This window comes from Trichosurus vulpecula, chromosome 1 (genome assembly GCF_011100635.1).
Source record: "Trichosurus vulpecula isolate mTriVul1 chromosome 1, mTriVul1.pri, whole genome shotgun sequence".
NCBI lineage: Eukaryota > Metazoa > Chordata > Mammalia > Diprotodontia > Phalangeridae > Trichosurus > Trichosurus vulpecula.
The window spans coordinates 491,567,886-491,587,815 of NC_050573.1; the positions used below are offsets into that span (position 1 = coordinate 491,567,886).

A 19,930-nucleotide genomic window follows, 5' to 3' on the forward strand; every position below is an offset into this window, starting at 1 on the left:
ATGCTTAATAAATGTATGTTTCATTGTATCCAAGTACTGCTGTGCCATCCCCAAAATCTCTTTCCACATTTCTTCTCCTTTCCAAAATGCTTTTGAGGAAATATTCTCCACACTATCCTACAGTTTGGGTTGTGTCGCTATATATTATACTAATGAATACTATAGAAAGAGTGTTAATTTAGTGGTTTCAATCAATCAGTACTTGTTTTTTGTGCGTCTATTACATTCACAAAATTCACTTTGTAAATTAATTCAACAAATAAACATGAAGTGCTGACTTAGAGAGGTGATTGGGAATTGCAGTGAGGCAGTATATGTTCTTTAATGGAAAGTCAGTAGTAGTTGACCCTCATTTCCTTTTTCTCCAGTTACTGGATTGGAAGGAAAGAGGAGTGCTATTTCCAAAAGGTATTTCATGATTTCCCACCCCCCCCCCCAAATAGGATAGTCTTGTCAACACTATGGAGACATGACATGACTATAATCAGGAAGACTGGGCAGTTCATCTATAGTTCAAGATGGAGATGGCAGCTGATGGTCCTAATGAATTGACCAGCCTCTCTACAGATGAGGCTAGTTGTAGGTAAAAAAAGTGATATATGCCATCCTAGTGAACAGCTCCCTTGACCTCAGTCATTGAAGAATAGACCAGACATAAAATCACTGGGACTTATTCATACCCTTCAGAATGGCTGAATAGAGGTTGAGACCTACTTAACATAATCTTCAGGAACCCAAGGTCTGCTCCACACCCCATCTCACAATGATGAGGTATTAGAATAGAACTTTAATGAATTTCATAGCCAAATAAGGAGAATCATTGATGGTATATGGTTATATGTAAAACAATTACATGGAGTAGTCACATGTCAAGATCCACAGTTTTCTTTTTTTTTTCTTTATTTTAAAATCATTGTTTATTTATTAAATATCTTTAGTTTTCAGCATTGATTTCTACAAGAGTTTGAATTACAAATTTTCTCCCCATTTCTACCCTCCCCTACACTCCAAGATGGCATGTATTCTGGTTGCCCTGTTCCCCAGTCAGCCCTCCCTTCTGCCATCTCACTTCCCCCCCCATCCCCTTTTCCCTTACTTTCTTGTATGGCAAGATAGAATTCTATGCCCCATATCTGGATATCTTATTTCCTAGTTGTATGCAAAAAAAATTTTTTTAACATCTCTTTTTAAAACTTTGAGTTCCAAATTCTCTCCCCTCTCCCCTCCCCACACAGCCTCCCTAAGAAGGCAAGCAATCCAACATAGGCCACGTGCATATCATTATGCAAAACCCTTCCACAATACTCCTGTTGTGAAAGACTAACTATATTTCCCTCCTTCCTATCCTATCCCCCTTTATTCAAATTTCTCCCTTGACCCTGTCCCTTTTCACAGCTTTCTTAATACAAACAATATCTATTATTACTAGTAAAATAGCTAGCAGTCATCTAGCCCTTTCGTGTCTGCAAAGAGTTTTGCAAATATCATCTTAGTTTATCCTCACAACAATCCCGGCATGTAGGTGTTACTATCATCCCCATTTTACAGATGAGGAAGCTGAGGCAGATAGGGGCTTAGTGACTTGCCAAGGATCACCTCAATAGAAAGTATCTGAGGCCAAATTTGAAGTCAGGTCTACCTGATCCCAGGTCTGGTGCTCAATCCTCCAGCTGCTCTTTAATCAAATTGTTTTGAGATAACAGTGTCAATTGGATATTAACTAGGAATAAAAAAGAAGATTGCTATAAACCAATAGCTGTATGGAATAAGACAAACAAAAAAGTAAGCCTTACTATACTAACAGAAATACTCTATATTATAGATGATCTCCTTGTCATAGATGCTTTCATTGAGGAGAGACAGTTGATTCTGATAATTAGTTCCTTCTCTGTTATTAAATGCTCACTGAAAACCTACAAAACTCTTGTGGTTTTGTGGTCTCCTTGTGTATAAAGCACCACAACCACATAAATTTCTAAGTACCTAAGAGAAAAGAGCAAAATGGTAGAAAAATTGTAGATGACATAACAAAAATGAAAATGAGAACTGGAAAGTGGGAAATTCCTGTGATCAAGAAAAGTATGGATGGCATATCTCAATAAATAGCTGACACCCATGGAGGAAAGCCATTCACATCGTAGACCTTGGAAGTATCTACACAGCCAGCTCCTCACAAGTTCACTATGGCCAACAGCAGCATCTTACAGCTGGCCCTTCTCCTGCTCCTCTCTGCTGCTATCTCTTCTAAAGGCTATGACTCCCTTCGCTTCCACCAAAGAAGAACCAATCACAGGAGTGTGAGTCTCCTGAATGAAATGATTGGAAAAATTATTCCAGCATGTCTACGGGAGAGAATGGACTTCAAGATCCCCCAGGAGATTGTACAGCCTAAGCAATGCCAAAAGGAGAATGCGACCATGGTCATCCATGAGATGCTCCAGCATATATTCTTGCTATTCAGCAGCAAAAATGCCAGCCCTGGTGTGGATAAGACCATCATTGAGACATTCCTCAGTGGAATCTATCAGCAAATGGTGCATCTGGAAATGGCTTTGGAAGAAGAGATGGACCAGGCCAATAGTACCTGGGAGAGTGAAGAGAGCATCTTGCATCTCAATAGTTATTATCAAGGAATAATGAACTATCTAAAAAACAAAGAGTACAGCCGCTGTGCCTGGAAGAGGGTGCAGGAAGAAATCCGAAAGAATTTTATCTTCCTTTTCAAATGGACAGCATGTCTCAAAAACTGAAGGACCTGGAGAATGCATTTCAGAAACTTGACAGCACATAGAAATGTTACAGGTGTTTCTTACACCAACTGTTGTGGTTTGGAATAGTTGGCATCCAACATATTTGACTTGAAATGAAAACTGGACAATTTTATAGTTTTATTTTCAAATATTTATTTATTCAAGAGATCTATTTAATGCATTTTTTTTACATTTGGACAATAAATAATTTTGGAACTTTTTGTGTTAGCTTGCTTTTTCAACTTAATTCATTTCTTCATTAAGTTAAAATATATAAGTTTACTTTCACAACATGAGTATTCTGGAAGGGTTATACATAATGATACGCATGTGGCCTATGTTGAATTGCTCGACTTCTTAGGGAGGGTGCGTGGGAAGGGAAGAAGAGAGAGGATTTGGAACTCAAAGTTTTAAAAACAGATGTTCAAAAACAAAAAAAAAGTTTTAGCATGCAACTAGAAAATAAGATACACAGGCAATGAGGCATAGAAATTTATCTTACCCTACAAGCAAGGAAGGGAAAAGGGGATGGGAGGGGAGTGGGGTGACACAAGGGAGGGCTGACTGGGGAACAGGGCAACCAGAATATACGCCATCTTGGAGTGGGGGGGAGGGTAGAAATGGGGAGAAAATTTGTAATTCAAACTCTTGTGAAAATCAATGCTGAAAACTAAATAAAAATAAAAAAAATTTCACTTGGAAGGTTTTTATCACCAATAATAACAACTGATATATATATATATATATATATATATATATGTATGTATATGTATAGCACTTTAAGCTTTACAAAGTATTTTCCTTGCAACATCTCTTTAAGAGCGAAAGTATTATTATCCCTATTTTACAGAGGAGGAAACTGAGAATCATAGAGGTTGTGTGATTGGCCTAATATTTTATAGCAAGTTTTACTTAATTAATTAATATAGCAATGAGTTTTACTTAATTCAATTCAATAAATATTTAATTCCTATTATAAAGAATATAATTTAAGTTCCTTGAAGATAGGAACTATTTCATTTATCCCGTCTTTAAATATAGTGGTCCCTTTATAAATGTCTGTTAAATGGAATTGAATTGAGTGTAAGGTGTTAGGTGAAATGGGGATTGAAAAAGAAAGAAAGAAAACTAACAGTGTCTGCTCTCAAAGAGAATACAATCCTAGTAGGGGGATAATCTTGTCATTTCTACTTCCATAATATCTCTTACGTATGTTCCTTCCTCTAAACTCACAAAATCATCATTCTAATTCAAGACCTCATCATTTTTTCATGGAAACTATTGTAGTATTTCCTCAAACATCTTATCCCCACTCCAATCTTCACTCCACACAGCTGCCAAAATCATTTTCTTAAAGCTCAAATCTGACCATGTTACTCCTATCCCCCTACCAAAGAAACTATAACGACTTCTAATTACCCCCAGGGTGATATATAAATTCCTTTGTTTGGTATTGAAATCTCTTCACAGCGAGTCTGAACACAATATCCTATATGTAGTAAGTGCTTAATAAATGTTTAATAAATGAAAAAAATCTTAGTTTACCAAGTATTGTGCAGTAAACATAATGCCTCTATATCTTTTCTCAACTTCAGAACTTTCTTAGCCATTAAGTTTCTCTTTTCCTGGTGATCTTCATTTTATCTTTGAGTTTTCAGAAAAAGGAAGAGGAGCTAATAATTTAGAAAGCAAAGTCAAAGGAAGTTCTTTCTGGATTCTCCCCGCCATATTTAGGCTCAGAGAGCTCTAAAATCCATATCTCTATTTAAAAAGATTAGGCATGGTCCTTGCCCTCATGGAGCCTACAGTTGGCAGAAACCCTCTTCCCTCGCCAACCACTCCTCCTTCTTCCCCCACCTGGTTTTTACTAGGTGAAAATAGAGTCCAACCCTTAAGGATCTCTAGTGTTTGCAAGATGTCATGAAAAGACAGGGTTATTATAGTAAAGGGGATGCTTTAGGTAACTAGCTCCTTCACTGTCATTCTTCCCTCTGTGTCATGCTGATTACCTTCCATAGCATCCAGTTTTAGATTTTGTGGAGACATTTTTTCCTCTCTCATAGATTTTCAGTTTAAAATCTCCTAGTTTTAGATTTTATGTATTTTTCTCTTTCCTCAACAAATTTCAGTTCAAAGAATAGGTTAATCCACCCCCTCTACACCTTCCCTCTCTGAGAAATGTAAAAAAAGAAGGGTAGAGTTTGGATAGTTAGTAGTGATTGGCTTCCCTCAGCTCTTTAAACATCCACAGGAGAGAAGATGTTGTGGCCTGGGGTTTGTGTCTCACCAAGGTCACCCACTGTCACTTCGGCCTGTCTGTTCTGGCTTGCTGTCCCGCTTATGCCTGATCTGCATCAGGAAGCTCTTCCATCTTCACAATGAATCATCAGCAAAGAGACTTGGAATGCCCACACATTAACTGTGCCCTGTCCTGCTGTCCTGTTACCCTCATGGGCATTTGGGAACTCTGGGTTAAAATGCCTACTCAGCGACATTCAATTACTTTCAGAAGCATGTATTTCCAAGGCAATGCCACAGGAATTATGAGTTGAAGATTATAGATATCATCCTCTTTCTACTTTAATTCAACTCAATTTAGCCAACTCTGCTCTGAATCTGTGAGTTAAGGTTACTTCCCAAAGCAGCTGATTAATTTTTCTTTATAAAAAAAGAAGAGAAATTAATTTCATGAGGAAAACAAAACAAAACAAAATAATGCATCTAATTCTATTTGTAGCATTCTAGGGATAGTTATCTAGCCCTCCTGAAAGATGAAAAGCGTTACTTTAATTTTTAAAAGAATTGAATCCTTGTAGGAAAGTCCCTAGTTTAGAATGTCTTGCTAAAAGTTTCAGCCAGTCACAGTGTTAATGGAAGTTCAAAGTGAGGGAACTGCATCCTGAGAATTTAAGAAGGAATGAGAGATAATAACTTAGAATTATCCTTAAAAGCTTGAATTTAAATAGTGTCTTACCTTTGGGCGTTACAAACAAACAAACAACCTATAAAATCCACTGAGGTGAGCCAATCTTAAGTGATTTCCCCCAATGAGATCTTTAGATGAACATTGTTTATTCAGGAAATTTTCTCACTGAAGTTGACTTAGAGTCCTCAGATCTTTGCTGAAAGCTCAAGTACATTTGTCTACTCTCTCAGCAACACATGACAACTTCAACCAGTAAGTGGCAGCAACATTTCAATCAACTAAGGACTGATTTTTGTAGAACATTGGCCTCACATTGAAGAAGTAACCTCAGGTGGGACTTGACTTTTCCAGCTAGGAACATGTGATCATTTGGAGGGTGGAAAGATTGTTTGAATTTCACCCTATTCTCCTGGTGGTCTTGTTTCCAACAAAAGGATACCATACCCGTGAATATTCCCCCATGCTCATTCTCCCTTCCCACCTCTGCCCTCCTTGCAGAGGGCATTGGCTTCTCAGGGCTTATTGATATGATCAAGACACCCACTGCAGCAACGAAAGCAACCTCACCTGCTTTCTAACCTCACTTCCATCGCTACTTGGCTACAGAAGACACTCCTCAGTGTCTAAAGCAATGATCAATGAAGAAGCCCACTGTATTGGAAATCAAGATGGGCTCTTAGCACTTATTCAAATAAGTGCCCTTGAAGAGTTTCACCTTTGTTTCCTTGGTTAAATAAGGAGTCCTTGATGACCTCCTTGCCTCAAGGGAAAGCCTAGTTTACATGGGTTTGAGTGACATGTTTGTGACATCAGAGGCTTTTAGATCATGTAGGTTTAAGTCGTGTTTTTGTGATGATTTTAGGTCACGTAGTTGAGTTGCATGTGTGACTCACCTTTGACCCTGTACAAGATATATAGACACAGAGGTTGGCTTTCTCTTTTGGAGCTCTGAGCTGCAGCAGCAGTGGTGGTTGACTCTAGGCCAACCGTTGTTATGAGCTCCCGGCTTTGATGTTGATGCTTCTCTGGTAACTGTATATTGTGATTTTGTCAGACAGAAATCTGTCTGTTGATTTGTGTTTATTTGCTCTGTTTGTATTTGCTCTGAATTTCAGGGTGCTGACATTTTCCCTGAGCTAAGTGAATGATATTTTTATGTTGGATTAAAGTGAGATTGTTCACCCCTTAAAGTTGCTTGACTTAGTAAAGCAGATGAAAAGAACCTGGGCTTGCAGTTTTCTTGTTGCTGGGCTTCTGTTGGTTTTTCACCCCATAGCAGCTGCTAGCCGAATTGTTGCAACACCACACATGCAATTTTCTTTATTTCTCTTTCTTTTTTTGGGAGGTGAGAAAGAGTGGACAGGTATGGATGGATTGTGATCATATTATCTCCTCCTCCCTAAAGTCCTACAAACACATCCCTTTTCTAAACTTCCGCACCAGGCTCAAAATTTTTGTTTTAATCCATGTCTCCAACGTGTAGCTTTCCCCCATGGCACATGTCCCACCAATTGCCAAACCAAATAATTTATGGCATCACAATATCTCTCACACCATACTTATCCAACTACTTCTAGCCCAAACTGTAATAAACTCTTAATTCATTTGTCTGCCTCCAGTCTTGCCCCAATCTAATCCATCCCTTTTCCTCAAGCCCATGTCTGACCTTGTCACTATACTGATCGATAAATGCCAGGGACTCCATAATGTTGCCAGGATAAAATATTATTTCATCCTTACTTTATTATTTTTCTGTATTTTTGTCTGTCCTAGCACTCTATAACATATATGCATGTATATATGTGTGTATCGGGATAAAGAGATAGATAGATATAAAATTCTCCTCCTTCTTTGGAGAAAGAAGGAATATGAGTATGGAATATCACATACACAATCAGACTCAGTAAAAGCATTGATTGACCTTGGTAAACTTTTTTTCTATTTCTTATTTATAATAAAATGCTGATAATAGGTAGCATTTACATGGCACCTACTGTGTACTAGGCACTGCGCTAAGCATTTTGGACATATAATTTCATTTTTGTCCTCACAACAAGCCTGGCAGGAAGATGCTATTATGATACTCAATTTACAAATGAAGAAACTGAGGTAGACAGAGTTTAAGTGACTTGCTCAAGGTCACGTAGCTTTCAAGAGTCTGATCTCAGGTCTTCTGACTCCAGGCCCAGCATTCTGTCAATTGTGCCACCTACATGCCTTTGTTACAAAGGACAGCGAACAAAGGTAAGGGAAGGAAATACTTCTTTTTTACTTCAGAAATAGATAGATACATAGATAGATAGAGAGATACACACTCAGAGTATTCAGAAATAAAGAGGATTAAAACATATCAATAATTGTTTCTTTAAAGAGTTACTTAGTTGTAAAAATGGTTTCCATTTTGAAAGGCAACATAATGAAACTTTAAAGGTTCTGGGTCTGGGTCAGCTCGCTGCATCCCCATTATCCAGAACCTCTTTTACTGTTCCTACATACTACCCCCAGGCTTGCATAACATCAAAAGATCATCACTGCTACGGAGACATTGCTATAAAAGTACCTTTGAGGACATCTAGTCCAACACCTGCCTTTTACATGGTCATCTAGGAAGAAAGTGATAGAGGCAGGTTTAACACAGGTCCTCCAACTCCAAAGCCAGTCTTCTTTCCACTGAAACACAGTGAGACTATGGCAAGCACATTAAACACGATAAAATGGAGGTAGAAAAAGTGATTTTGTCTCTAACCAACTGTTCCCCGTCCGGAAAGAAAATCCTCAAAAGCTCAAGTGATGAAACAGATCAAAAGGAAACTGAAAACGCATTAAATGTGGTGAAAATGGAAGTAGAAGAACTGGTCCCCCCCACTGAATAAGTGGAAATTCAGCTTGGCAGAATAGAATGCAATGACATCAGCAACTCAGAATGCAGACTGAAGCCAAGACAAGCCACAAGCCAAGTTTTCCCAAGGACTGGAAAGTAAAACCAAGGGAGATTCGGTGGATTCTAAATGAAAACAAAAATTGTCAAGTCTGTCCTCTACTACATTCTAAGCCACCTCAAGATAGGCCTTTAGCAGGTACCTCACAACAACAATAACACCCTGTTTTCCATGTTAGCAATTGTCAAAGCGAAATCTATGGAGTTCACATTGTGCACTTTTGCTCTGCCATATAAAGAAAATAAAAATTGAGCCCAACTATGGTTAAAAGTCATCCTTGATTCATTGAAGATATAGTCATACCTATCTTATTTTTGATCCAGTTTGGTTCTGTCTTATATGACAGGCATGAATCACAGAATACTAGAAGGTTGGAAGGGGAAAGTACCTTAGAATCATTTCAGTTCAAAATTCAATTCAAAAGCTTAATATTCAATCACAGCATGCTCTTAGGTTTTGATACATACATACACACACACTCATACACACTCACACACACAGAGCTGCCTATTATAGGCCAGGTACAATGGAAGAAAGGAGACAGAGAAAATGTCATAGAGGAGGTCACACCTAAGTTGGGCACTAAACAAGTAAGATGCCAGGAGATGGGAATGTAGAGGAAAGCATTGCAGAGACACTCAACTAAAATGAAGTAGGAAATGGCAGGATGGGACTAAAGGAGTCAGATTTGGACCAAAAGTAAACTAGAATGCTCATCACCTGAGTATTTTTAGGAAAGTCGCTTATATCTCTGAGAACCTTAGGTTTTCATCAATAAAATCAAAATAATATGAATTGATTGTGTGTTCACAAGAGTTTGCAGGAAGCATTTTGAAAGTCTTAAATTTCTGCATAAATGTAACTTCTTAATATGAATGCAACTATTACAACTCCATAGGCAAAAGTAGATGAGAACCTGAATTTTGGTGGGTACAATGGGGATGAAAAGAATGGGCAGGTGGAAAGAGCAATTTCATAGTTAATGCTGATGAGACTCTGTAACTACTACCTTTGCACTACAGTGTGCTAGGCGATGGGGCGATACAACACTGCCAGGAGGAATCCCTTTACACAGAAAACTTAATCCAGCAAATATCTAATGGTGACTTTGGTTTCATTCTTACAAATAAAGCAAATGATGATTTTTTGTGGCATCTTCTAAAACATGTAGAAATTAGGTAAAAGAAAGCAGAAAGTAAAGGGAAATTCCATGCTAAGAAGTGAAAACTACACTCAGCAATATTTAAGAGAGAGGGCCTTAGAGGCCAGAGAAGCCAAGAAGCTGAGACAAAGGCTCACTGATCTCCCAGCTCAGCCAAAGCCAAAGTATCTTCAGTATCACCATGACCTCCTGGACCTTGTTTCCACTTGCCCTGATGCTGCTCTGCTCCAGCACCCTCTGCTCCCTGGGCTGTGACCTGACTCAGGGGCTTCTGGAAGACTTCTCACTTCTGCACCAAATGAGCACATTTTCCCTGGGGCCATGTTGGAAGGACAGGACCAGCTTCAACTTCCCAAAGGAAGTCATGGAAGGCAGCCAACTCCAGAGGGAAAATGGTACAGTCATTGTTCATGAGATGCTCCAGCAGATCTTCACCATCTTCAGCCAGAATGCCCCTCCTGCTGCCTGGAATCAGACCCAGCTCATGCAACTGCTCAGTGCACTGGATCAGCAGCTGGAACAGCTAGAGAGGTGTGTTGGGCAGGATGTGGAGTGGGAAGAACCTTCCATGGGAAGTGAGAACCCCAGGCTGGCCCTGAAGAGCTACTTCCAAGGGATAAGCCAATACCTACAAGATAAAGAATACAGTCACTGTGCCTGGGAAATCGTGAGAGTGGAGATCAGGAAGGTCTTTCTCTTCATGAGCAAGCTCACAAGAAAACTCACAGAGTGAGAATAAAGAAATGAACTCTCAGTAGACTTGAGCTCCTTGACCAATTTCCTCTTTGCTGAAACCCAGCACTCGATAGTTAAAAAGGACTGTCATTTCTGCAACAAATGGAAGCCATCTGAATTCACTGGTTGTTTTATCTTTTTTTTGTTGAGGCAATAGGCCTTAAGTGATTTGCCCAGCGTAATGCAGCTAATAAGTGTCAAGTGTTTGAGGATGGATTTGAACTTAGGTCCTCCTGACTCCAGGGCTGGTGTTCTATCCATTGCACCACTCATTGGATTGTTTTTAAAATAACTTTAGCTGTCATTTGTAAAAATCTAAGGCCTAAGAATACACAGAAGGTTCATCTGTGCTCAGTTGCTGAACAATTGTAATGTTTTATAATTGACATTGATATTTATTGTATTATATTTATATAATATTTATAATTGATATTTATTTATGCTGGTCATTATTATTTATTGAGGAAAGTATATATTTGTATGGTATTAATAATGTCATATTTTTATATTAAATGTAATTTTTTAAAAACCTCTTGCCCCATTATTTTTACTAAGTAAACTCTCATCAATAACCTAACTAGATATTCCCAAGGAAATAGATAACAGTTTTAGTGAAGAATTCACTTCAAGCAACATTTATTAAGCACTTACTATAGATGAGTCACAGAAGGAGATGCAGGCAGCACAGAAACAACAAAATTAGCCAGTTACTTCCCTCAGAAAGCTAATAGTCTGATGTAACATTTCCTAATCTAGTATGGATAAATTTCAGGAAGTTCTTGGACATGGATAGGAAAAAGATTACATCTTTATTTTCTCTAACCTCTAATTATAATTTGGCATTCTCCTTTACTGTAAAAAATTTATTCTGAGGCTTCACTGTCCTTTCTAAGGCGCCCAAAATAAACAAACAAACAAAAAATAAAGAATCCTCATTCTAATGGGAGTGCGCAACATAGACCCAAATACAGGTGATCCAAGAGGTGATGAAACCAAGGCAAAAAGATAGAGGATCAAAAACAAGTGGTCCAATAAAATTTTTGAGGCAAAGATCACCTTTAGCTGAGAGGGAGTGTAGAAGAGGAGGCACTGAGATTGAACTTTGAAGGAAAAAGTATTCCAGAAGTATTTGTGAGATGCTTGAGCAGATTTGTTGGTCAAAATCAGACACCAAAATCTAAACAAAGTTTTTTACAAAGAATTTTATTAAGTATTTCAGCAAAGAAGGGAGCCAGAAAAGGTATGACTCCCTGCCCTGAAGCTCAGAGGCCTATTGTATATCAGCACCTAAGTGTAAACATCCAATAAAATGTGGATGAAGCCAAAACACAAGCATTTGGGGTGGACCAAAAGATCTGGGTGGGCAGACCCAAAACAAGCATGCTGACTTCCCTGGACAGTCTCTGAGGTCAGTTTTGGGTTAGAAAATTTCTAGTCACATAAAGTTATGTTCAAACAATACTAATAACTAATATTTTACCAACAATCTTTAAGCACCTGTAGTATTAATATGATCAGAGATGTTCTGCACCCATTCAAGAGGGCTCAGGTGAGCCTAGGTGGGAAGACCTGATTATATCTTTGTTTGTAAATAGGCCCCAAGCCACTACTTGCTAGGTGCTAAGCCAATGTGGGCATGATGCCCTCAGGGCCCTAAGGGGGGTGACTAAGTGGTGCTCTGAGTTCCAGTCAGTCAGGTGATGGCTAGGACTGTATAAAAAGAGAGGCCAGAACTGGGAGCAACAGAACAGAACTGGGAGCAGTGGAGTGGAGAGGAGCAGGATTCAGAAGCAGAGAGGCAGCATCGAGAGAGTACAGACGGGAGAGTGCTGAACAAGAGAGAGTTGCAGATATCAAGGAAGTAGGAATCAGCAGAGCTGCAGCAGAGAGTGCCAGGCTTGGCAGAGACTTAGGATTTTTGAGTGACCTTTTATAGGAAAGCCTTAGCAGAGGAAGTATGGCTTGGTTCCTTGTTATAATATGTTGTTATAACTTCCTTGTTACTACAGTGAGGTGGGCTTAATGGTTTTAGAACACTATTGCCCCAATTTCAAACTGGGGGCATTGGTCCCTGAATCTGATCCTCTGGAGTCTAAATAAATGTTATACTTCCTCTGCCTTCTACCTAGAGATTTCCTTATACTTCGTGATTCTGAACCATTCAGGCATACTCATGGTCCTCTCTGAGGACATGAATTTTGCCTTACTCCTATAGTACCTCAATAAGAATATCTCTTCTGCAGTTTGGAATACCTCAACCTATTGGGTCAGCAACTGGAATAGCCACAGAGGAGTTTTGGGTAGGAGATGAGGTGGGCAGAGCCTTCCTTGCAAAGTAAGAACCCCAGCTTGGCCCTGAAGAGCTATTTTCAAGGATTGAGTCAGAATTTTAAGATTAAAAAGTATAGTTATTCCACCAAGGAATTTGTCTGAGTTAAAATCAAGGGAAGAGGCACTTTCTGTTATGAGTAAACTAAGAAAGAAGAAATTAGCTTCCTAAACATTTCAGCTTCTTAGCTAAGTGTTTCCTAAAACGAAGCAGCCAAACATTGGGATAGAGTTTGGTTTCTTCAACAATTTAAGTGTGTGTTCATTAGCTGAATTATGGAACACCATATAAGCTGTCATTTGAATACTGAAAAGGGGTTAGAACGCATAGATACATCAGTAAGCAAACAGCTTTAATTTTTGTAATTTATATTTCTCCATTTCTATTTATTCCTCTCTAATACTTATTGTTCATTGAGGATCAAGTTCGTACAGTATCTGAAATCTTATTCACAATGAGCCCACAGTGAGTCCGTTGATATCTTTTCCCACCTAAAGTGAATTTTTGAAAAGATCTTTATGTGCCCTTGCTTACAGGCTGTTTTACTAATGACTCACATCCCAGAGGGATAAAGAATTGATTTAATGAAACAATGCAATTCAAATGTTTATTAAAGTCTCATCATTTGCTAAAGCAGGCAGCTTGGAGTGGTGGGTAGAGAGCTCAACTCAAAGGCAGGGTTTAAATCACCCTGTGACACATACTGACTGCATGATCCTGGGCAAGCAGCTTCACTCCTCAGTTCTCCAGGCACTTTCTAAGAGTACCAGTTACACAGAAAGTGCTGGTCTGCACTGGTAGAGAGAGCCTCCTCACTTGTTAGAGTTCCCTATAACAACAAAAGCAGAGATCCAGTCCCTATCCCTAAATGCACAGAATGGTGTCAGATGCGCAGAACACAGAAGTGAAAAGTGATATAGTCACTGCCCGTGCAAAGCTTTCTTTTCAATATCATTTATTAGGAAGTATTGGACATCTACACAAATAATTATGATAAGGGTCATATTATGGGGGAAAGATGAGATGCAAAGAAAATATTCAAGAAAAATCTGAAGAAAAATAAATCCCTTTTCACCAGATGATGGCAGAGAGGAGATTGAGGAAAGCTTCATAGAGGAGATACCCCTTAAGCTGGTCCTTGAAGCAAAAGAAGGACTCAGTAGGAAAAGCTGTGAAGGAAAGATTCAGGTAGCAAGGCCAGCACAGAGGTAAGAGAGTACAGGAGAGGATGGGTGAATAGTTTGGCCTAGAATCTTTGAATGGGAACAATGTCAAATAAGGCAGATGTTTGGAGACAGATTGTTAAAGGCTGTGATTGCAAGCATAATAAGTTTATATTCTATCCTAATGGCAATAGGGAGCCATTAAAGGTTTGGGAGGAGAAGAATGACAAAACTAGAGCATTGTACTAGGAAGATTATTTTGGCATATGGGCTGTATGTGGTAAATTGTTGTCAAGGAGATGACTCAGAATGCTACTTCAATAGGGGAGAACTTAAGAGGGAAGAAATAGGAGGTAGTATGAGTTTAAAGGAAGGACCAGGGGAGCAAGGAAAACCAGGGGAACTGCTGATCAATATAATGAGGCCCATACTTCAACCTGGTGTGATCATAGGACATGGAACTTTGTCAGAAGCAGGGATCAACTCGCATGGAGCTAGATGTTGCCCTAGTGCCTTGCCTTGAATACACTGGGACATTCTGTTTGGTCCCCAACAATTGAGGCTGCCTTGAAAGTGATTGAAGATTGAATATGAAGGGAGATAGGATCTCATCAAACGAGCAGAAGGGCTACTCTGCCTTTACACTTGAGTTCTGGGGGAATTTAAATGCTTACTTCCCTTCAATGCTCAGCTCAGATGCTGCCTTCCATAAAATGCCTTTCCCAATTCCTCCAGCTGGGGGCAAATCATCAACTTCCCCCTCTCCAAAAAGTAAAAAGAAAAACTTATTTTTGCTTTATTTTGCATATATTTTGTATTTCTTAAATCTGTGAATACGTTGTATCTTTCAAACATACATATACGCAATAGAATTTGTTTCTTGTTTTATTTTTGTCTTCGTATCTCCAACAGTGTCTTGCATTTGATAGATGTTTAATAAATGTATGTTGCATTGAAGAAACTACTTTGTCCCATCCCGCAAATCTCTTTCCACATTTCTTCTCCTCTCCAAAATGCTTTTGAGGAAATATTCACCACACTATCCTATAATTTGGGTTCTGTCACTATATGCTGTACTAACAAATACAGTAGAAAGAAGTGTTACTTTAGTGATTTTTAAAACAATCACTACTTGGTTTTCTGCATCTATTACATCCACAACATTCACTCTGTAAATTAATTCAACAAATCAGCATGAAATGCTGACTTAGAGAGGGGATTGGGAATCACAGTGAGGCAGTGGATGTTCCTTAATGGGAAGTCAGTAGTTGTTGACCCTCATTTCCTTTTTCTCCAGTTACTGTTTTGGAAGGAAAGAGGAGCGGTATTTCCAAAAGGCATTTCATGATTTCCCCGAACCCCCATAGGATAGTCTTGGCAACACTATGGAGACATGACATTACTATGATCAGGAAGTCTGGGCAGTTGATCTGTAGTTCAAGATGGAGATGGCAGCTGATAGCCCTAATGAACTGACCAGCCTCTCTACAAGTGTGGCTAGTTGTAGGTAAAAAGGTGACAGGTGCCATCCTAGTGAAGTGCCTCCTTGACATTGGTTATTGAAGAATAGACCAGACATAAAGTCTCTGGGACTCATTCAAACCCTTGGCAACCTGGTGTGACTGAATAGAGCTTGAGACCTACTTAACGTAATCTTCAGAAGCCCAAGATCTGCTCCACACCCCATCTCATAGTGATGAGGTATTGGAATAGAACTTTAATGAATTTCATAGCCAAGTAAGGAGAATCCTGGATGGTAAATGGTTATATGTAAGAGAAATTGCATGGACTGGTCACATGTCAAGATCCACAGTTTTCTTAATACAAACAATATCTATTATTATTAAAATAGCTAGCACTCATCTAGCCCTTTCAGGTTTGCAAAGAGTTTTACAAATATTATCTTAGTTTGTACTCACAACAATCCTGGCATTTAGGTGTTACTATTATCACTATTTTATAGATGAGGAAGCTGAGGCAGATAGAGTCTTAGTGACTTGCCAAGGATCTCCTCAATAGAAACTATCTGAGGTCAAATTTGAAGTCAGGTCTACCTGATCCCAGGTCTGGTGCTCTATCCTCCAGCTGCTCTTTAATCAAATTGTTTTGAACTAACACTGTGAATTGGATATTAACTAGGAATGAAAATGAAGATTGCTACAAACCAATTATTTTATGAAAGAAGCCAAACAAAAAAGTAAGCCTTACTATACTAACAGACTCTATATTATAGATGATCTCCTTGTCATAGATGCTTTCATTGAGGAGAGACAGTTGATTCTGATAATTAGTTCCTTCTCTGTTATTAAATGCTCACTGAAAACCTACAAAACTCTTGTGGTTTTGTGGGCTCCTTGTGTATAAAGCAGCACAACTACATAAATTTCGAAGCCCCTAAGAGAAAAGAGCACAATGGCAGAAAAAATATAGATGACGTAACAAAAATGAAAATGAGAACTGGAAAGTGGGCAATTCCTATGATCAAGAAAAGTATGGATGGCATATCTCAATAAATAGCTGATACCCATGGAGGAAAGCCATTCACATCACAGACCTTGGAAGTATCTACACAGCCAGCTCTTCGCAAGTTCACTATGGCCAACAGCAGCATCTTACATCTGGCCCTTCTCTGCTCCTCTCTGCTGCTGTCTCTTCTAAAGGCTATGACTCACTTCGCTTCCACCAAAGAAGAACCAATCACAGGAGTGTGAGTCTCCTGAATGAAATGATTGGAAAAATTCCTCCAGAATGTCTATGGGAGAGAATGGACTTCAAGATCCCTCGGGAGATTGTACAGCCTAAGCAATGCCAAAAGGAGAATGCGACCATAGTCATCCATGAGATGCTCCAGCATATCTTCCTACTATTCAGCAGCAAAAATGCCAGCCCTGCTGTGGATAAGAGCATCACTGAGACATTCCTCAGTGGAATCTATCAGCAAATGGTGCATCTGGAAATGGCTTTGGAGGAAGAGATGGACCAGGTCAATAGCACCTGGGGGAGTGAAGAGAGCATCTTCCATCTCAACAATTATTATCAAGGCATAGTGAACTATCTGGAAAACAAAGAGAACTGCAGCTGTGCCTGGAAGAGGGTGCAGGAAGAAATCAGAAAGAATTTTATCTTCCTTTTCAAATGGACAGAATGTCTAAAAAATTGAAGGACCTGAAGAGTGCACTTCAGAAACTAGACGACAGGTACAAATGTTACAGGTGTTCCTGACATCAACTGTTGTTGTTTGGAACAGTTGGCATCCAACATATTTGATATGAAATGAAAATTGGACAGTTTTGTAGTTTTATTTTTAAACATTTATTTATTTATTCAAGAGATCTATTTAACTTATTTTTTTATATTTGGACAATAAATTATTTTGGAACTTTATCTGTTTGCTTGCTTTTTCAACTTAATTCATTTCTTCATTAAGTTAAAAAATATTAGTTTACCAACTATTGTGCAGCAGGCATAATACCTCTGTATCTTTTTTTCTACCTCAGAACTTTGTTACCCGTTAACCTTCTCCTTTTCCTGGAGCTCTTCATTTTAGCTTTGGGTTTTCAGAAAAAGAAAGAGGAGCCAAGAATTTAGAAAGCAAAGTCAGAGGAAGTTCTTTCTGGATTTTCCCTGCCATATTTAGGCTCAGAGAGGTCTAAAAATGCATATCTTTATTTAAAAATATTAGCCATGGTCCTTGCCCTCAAGGAGCTTACACTTGAGGGAAACCCTCTCCCCTCCCCAACCACTCCTCCTCCTTCCCTCACCTGGTTTTTACTAGGTGAAAATAGTGTTCAACCCTTAAGGATCTCTAATGTGTGCAAGATGTCATGAAAAGACAGGGTTATTATAGTAAAGGGGAGGCTTTAGGCAGGTAGCTCCTTCACTGTCATTCTTCCCTCTGTGTCATGCTGATTACATTCCATGACATCCACTTTTAGATTGTGTGGAGACGTTTTTCCTCTCATAAATTTTCAGTTTAAAACCTTCTAGTTTCAGATTTTATGTATTTTTCTCTTTCCTCATCAAATTTCAATTCAGAGAATATGTTCCTCCACCCCCTCTACTCCTGCAGTGTCTGAGGCAGGGAAACAAGAAGGGAAGAGCTTGGATCATTAACAGCAATTGGCTTCCTTGGACACACATGGGAGAGAAGATGTGGTGGCTTGGAGTTATCGTCTCACCAAGCTCACCCACTGTCACTTCTGCCTTCCTGTTCTGGCTCTCTATTCCACTTATGCCTGACCTGCATCAGGAAACTATTCCATCTTCACAATGAATCATCAGCAAAGAGACTTGGGCTCACCACACTACATGTGCCCTGTCCTGCTGTCCTGTTACCATCATGGTCATTTGGGAAATCTGGGTTAAAATACCTATTCAGTGCCATTCAGTTACTTTCAAAACCACGTATTTCCAAGGCAATGCCACAATAATTATGAGTTGAGGATTGTAGATATCATCCTCTTGCTACTTAAATTCAACTCAATTTAGCCAACTCTGCCCTGAATCTGTGAGTTAAGTTTACTTCCCAAAGCCAGCTGATTTCTTTTTCTTCTTAAAAAAAGAAAACATATTAATTTTCTGGGGAAAACAAAACAAAATAATGCATCTAATTCTATTTGTAATCCTGCAGGGATACTTATCTAGCCTTCATATAATATGAAAGACATTAATTCAATTTTTAACAGAATTGACTTCTTGTAAGAAAGTGCCTAGTTGAGAATGTATTCCTAAAAGTTTCAGCCAGACACTGTGTTAATGGAAGTTCAACATGAGGGAATTAGAAACTGAGAATGTAAGAACGAATGAGAGATAATAACTGAGAATTATCCTTAAAAATTTAAATTTTAACAGTGTTTTACCTTTGGGGGTTACAAACAAAGAAACAAACCTATAAGATCCATTGACATGAGCCATTCTTAAGTGAATTCCACCAATGAGATCTTTAACATGAAAAGATGAATGTTGTTGATTCAGGAAGTTTTCTCCCTGAAGTTGGCTTAGGGTCCTTAGATCTTAGTTGAAGGCCCAAGTACATTTGTCTAGTCCCTCAGCAATACATGAAAACTTCAACCAGTAGATGGCAGCATCATTTCAATCAACTAAGGACTGATTTTTGTAGACCATTGGCCTCGCATAGAATAAGTCACCTTAGGTGGGACTTAACTTTTCCAGCTAGGAACATGTGATCATTTGTAGGGTGGGAAGATTGTTTGAATTTCACCTTAGTCTCCTGGTGGTCTTGTTTCCAACAAAAGGACACCACATCCTTAAACATTCTCCCATGCTCATTCTCCCTTCCCACCTCTGCCTTCCTTGGATGCAGAGGGCATTGGCTTCTCAGGGCTTACTGACATGACCAAGACACTCACTGCAGCTATGAAAGCATCCTCAACCTCTATCTCCCCTCACTTCCATCACTTCCTGACTACAGCAGACCCTCCTCAGTGTCTAAAGCAATGATCAGTGAGGAAGCCCACATGCACAATTTTCTTTTTCTTTGTTTTCTTTTTGTGGGCCAAGAAAGAGTGAACAGGAATGGATGGATTGTGATTACATTATCTCCTCCTCCTTCAAATACTATAAATACATGCCTCTTTTAAACTTCCCCACCATGTTGCAAATTTTGATATTAATTCTTGACTCTGATGCTTCACTTTTTGCCATGCCTCATGTCCAACCAATTGCCAAATCAAATCATTTCAGGAATCCCAATATCTCACATATATGTCTTGACTGTACTCATCCAGCTACTTCTAGCTCAAACTGCTGTAAAAGACTCCTAATTAGTTTCTCTGCCTCCAGTTTTGCCCCAACCTAATACATCCATTTTCCTCAAGCCCAAGTCTGACCATGTCATTATCTTGATCAGTAGATGCCAGTGACTCCCTAATATCTCTAGGATGAAATATTATTTCATCTTTACTTT

At 39.0% G+C, this 19,930-nt stretch overlaps 2 protein-coding genes and 1 pseudogene across 2 annotated transcripts; all 3 read left to right on the forward strand.

Moving 5' to 3' along the window:
• Positions 1 to 2,159: 2,159 nt before the first annotated feature.
• LOC118836153 (interferon beta-like) lies at positions 2,160 to 2,750 on the forward strand. Its single transcript, XM_036743517.1, has one exon. It carries the CDS (start codon positions 2,184 to 2,186, stop codon positions 2,748 to 2,750), a length of 567 nt encoding a protein of 188 aa, XP_036599412.1. The 5' UTR covers positions 2,160 to 2,183.
• Positions 2,751 to 9,958: 7,208 nt separating this feature from the next.
• Positions 9,959 to 10,510, forward strand: LOC118833559 (interferon tau-2-like). The gene has a single exon (XM_036740923.1). It carries the CDS (start codon positions 9,959 to 9,961, stop codon positions 10,508 to 10,510), a length of 552 nt encoding a protein of 183 aa, XP_036596818.1.
• Positions 10,511 to 16,598: 6,088 nt separating this feature from the next.
• Positions 16,599 to 17,164, forward strand: LOC118835278 (annotated as a pseudogene).
• Positions 17,165 to 19,930: the final 2,766 nt, after the last annotated feature.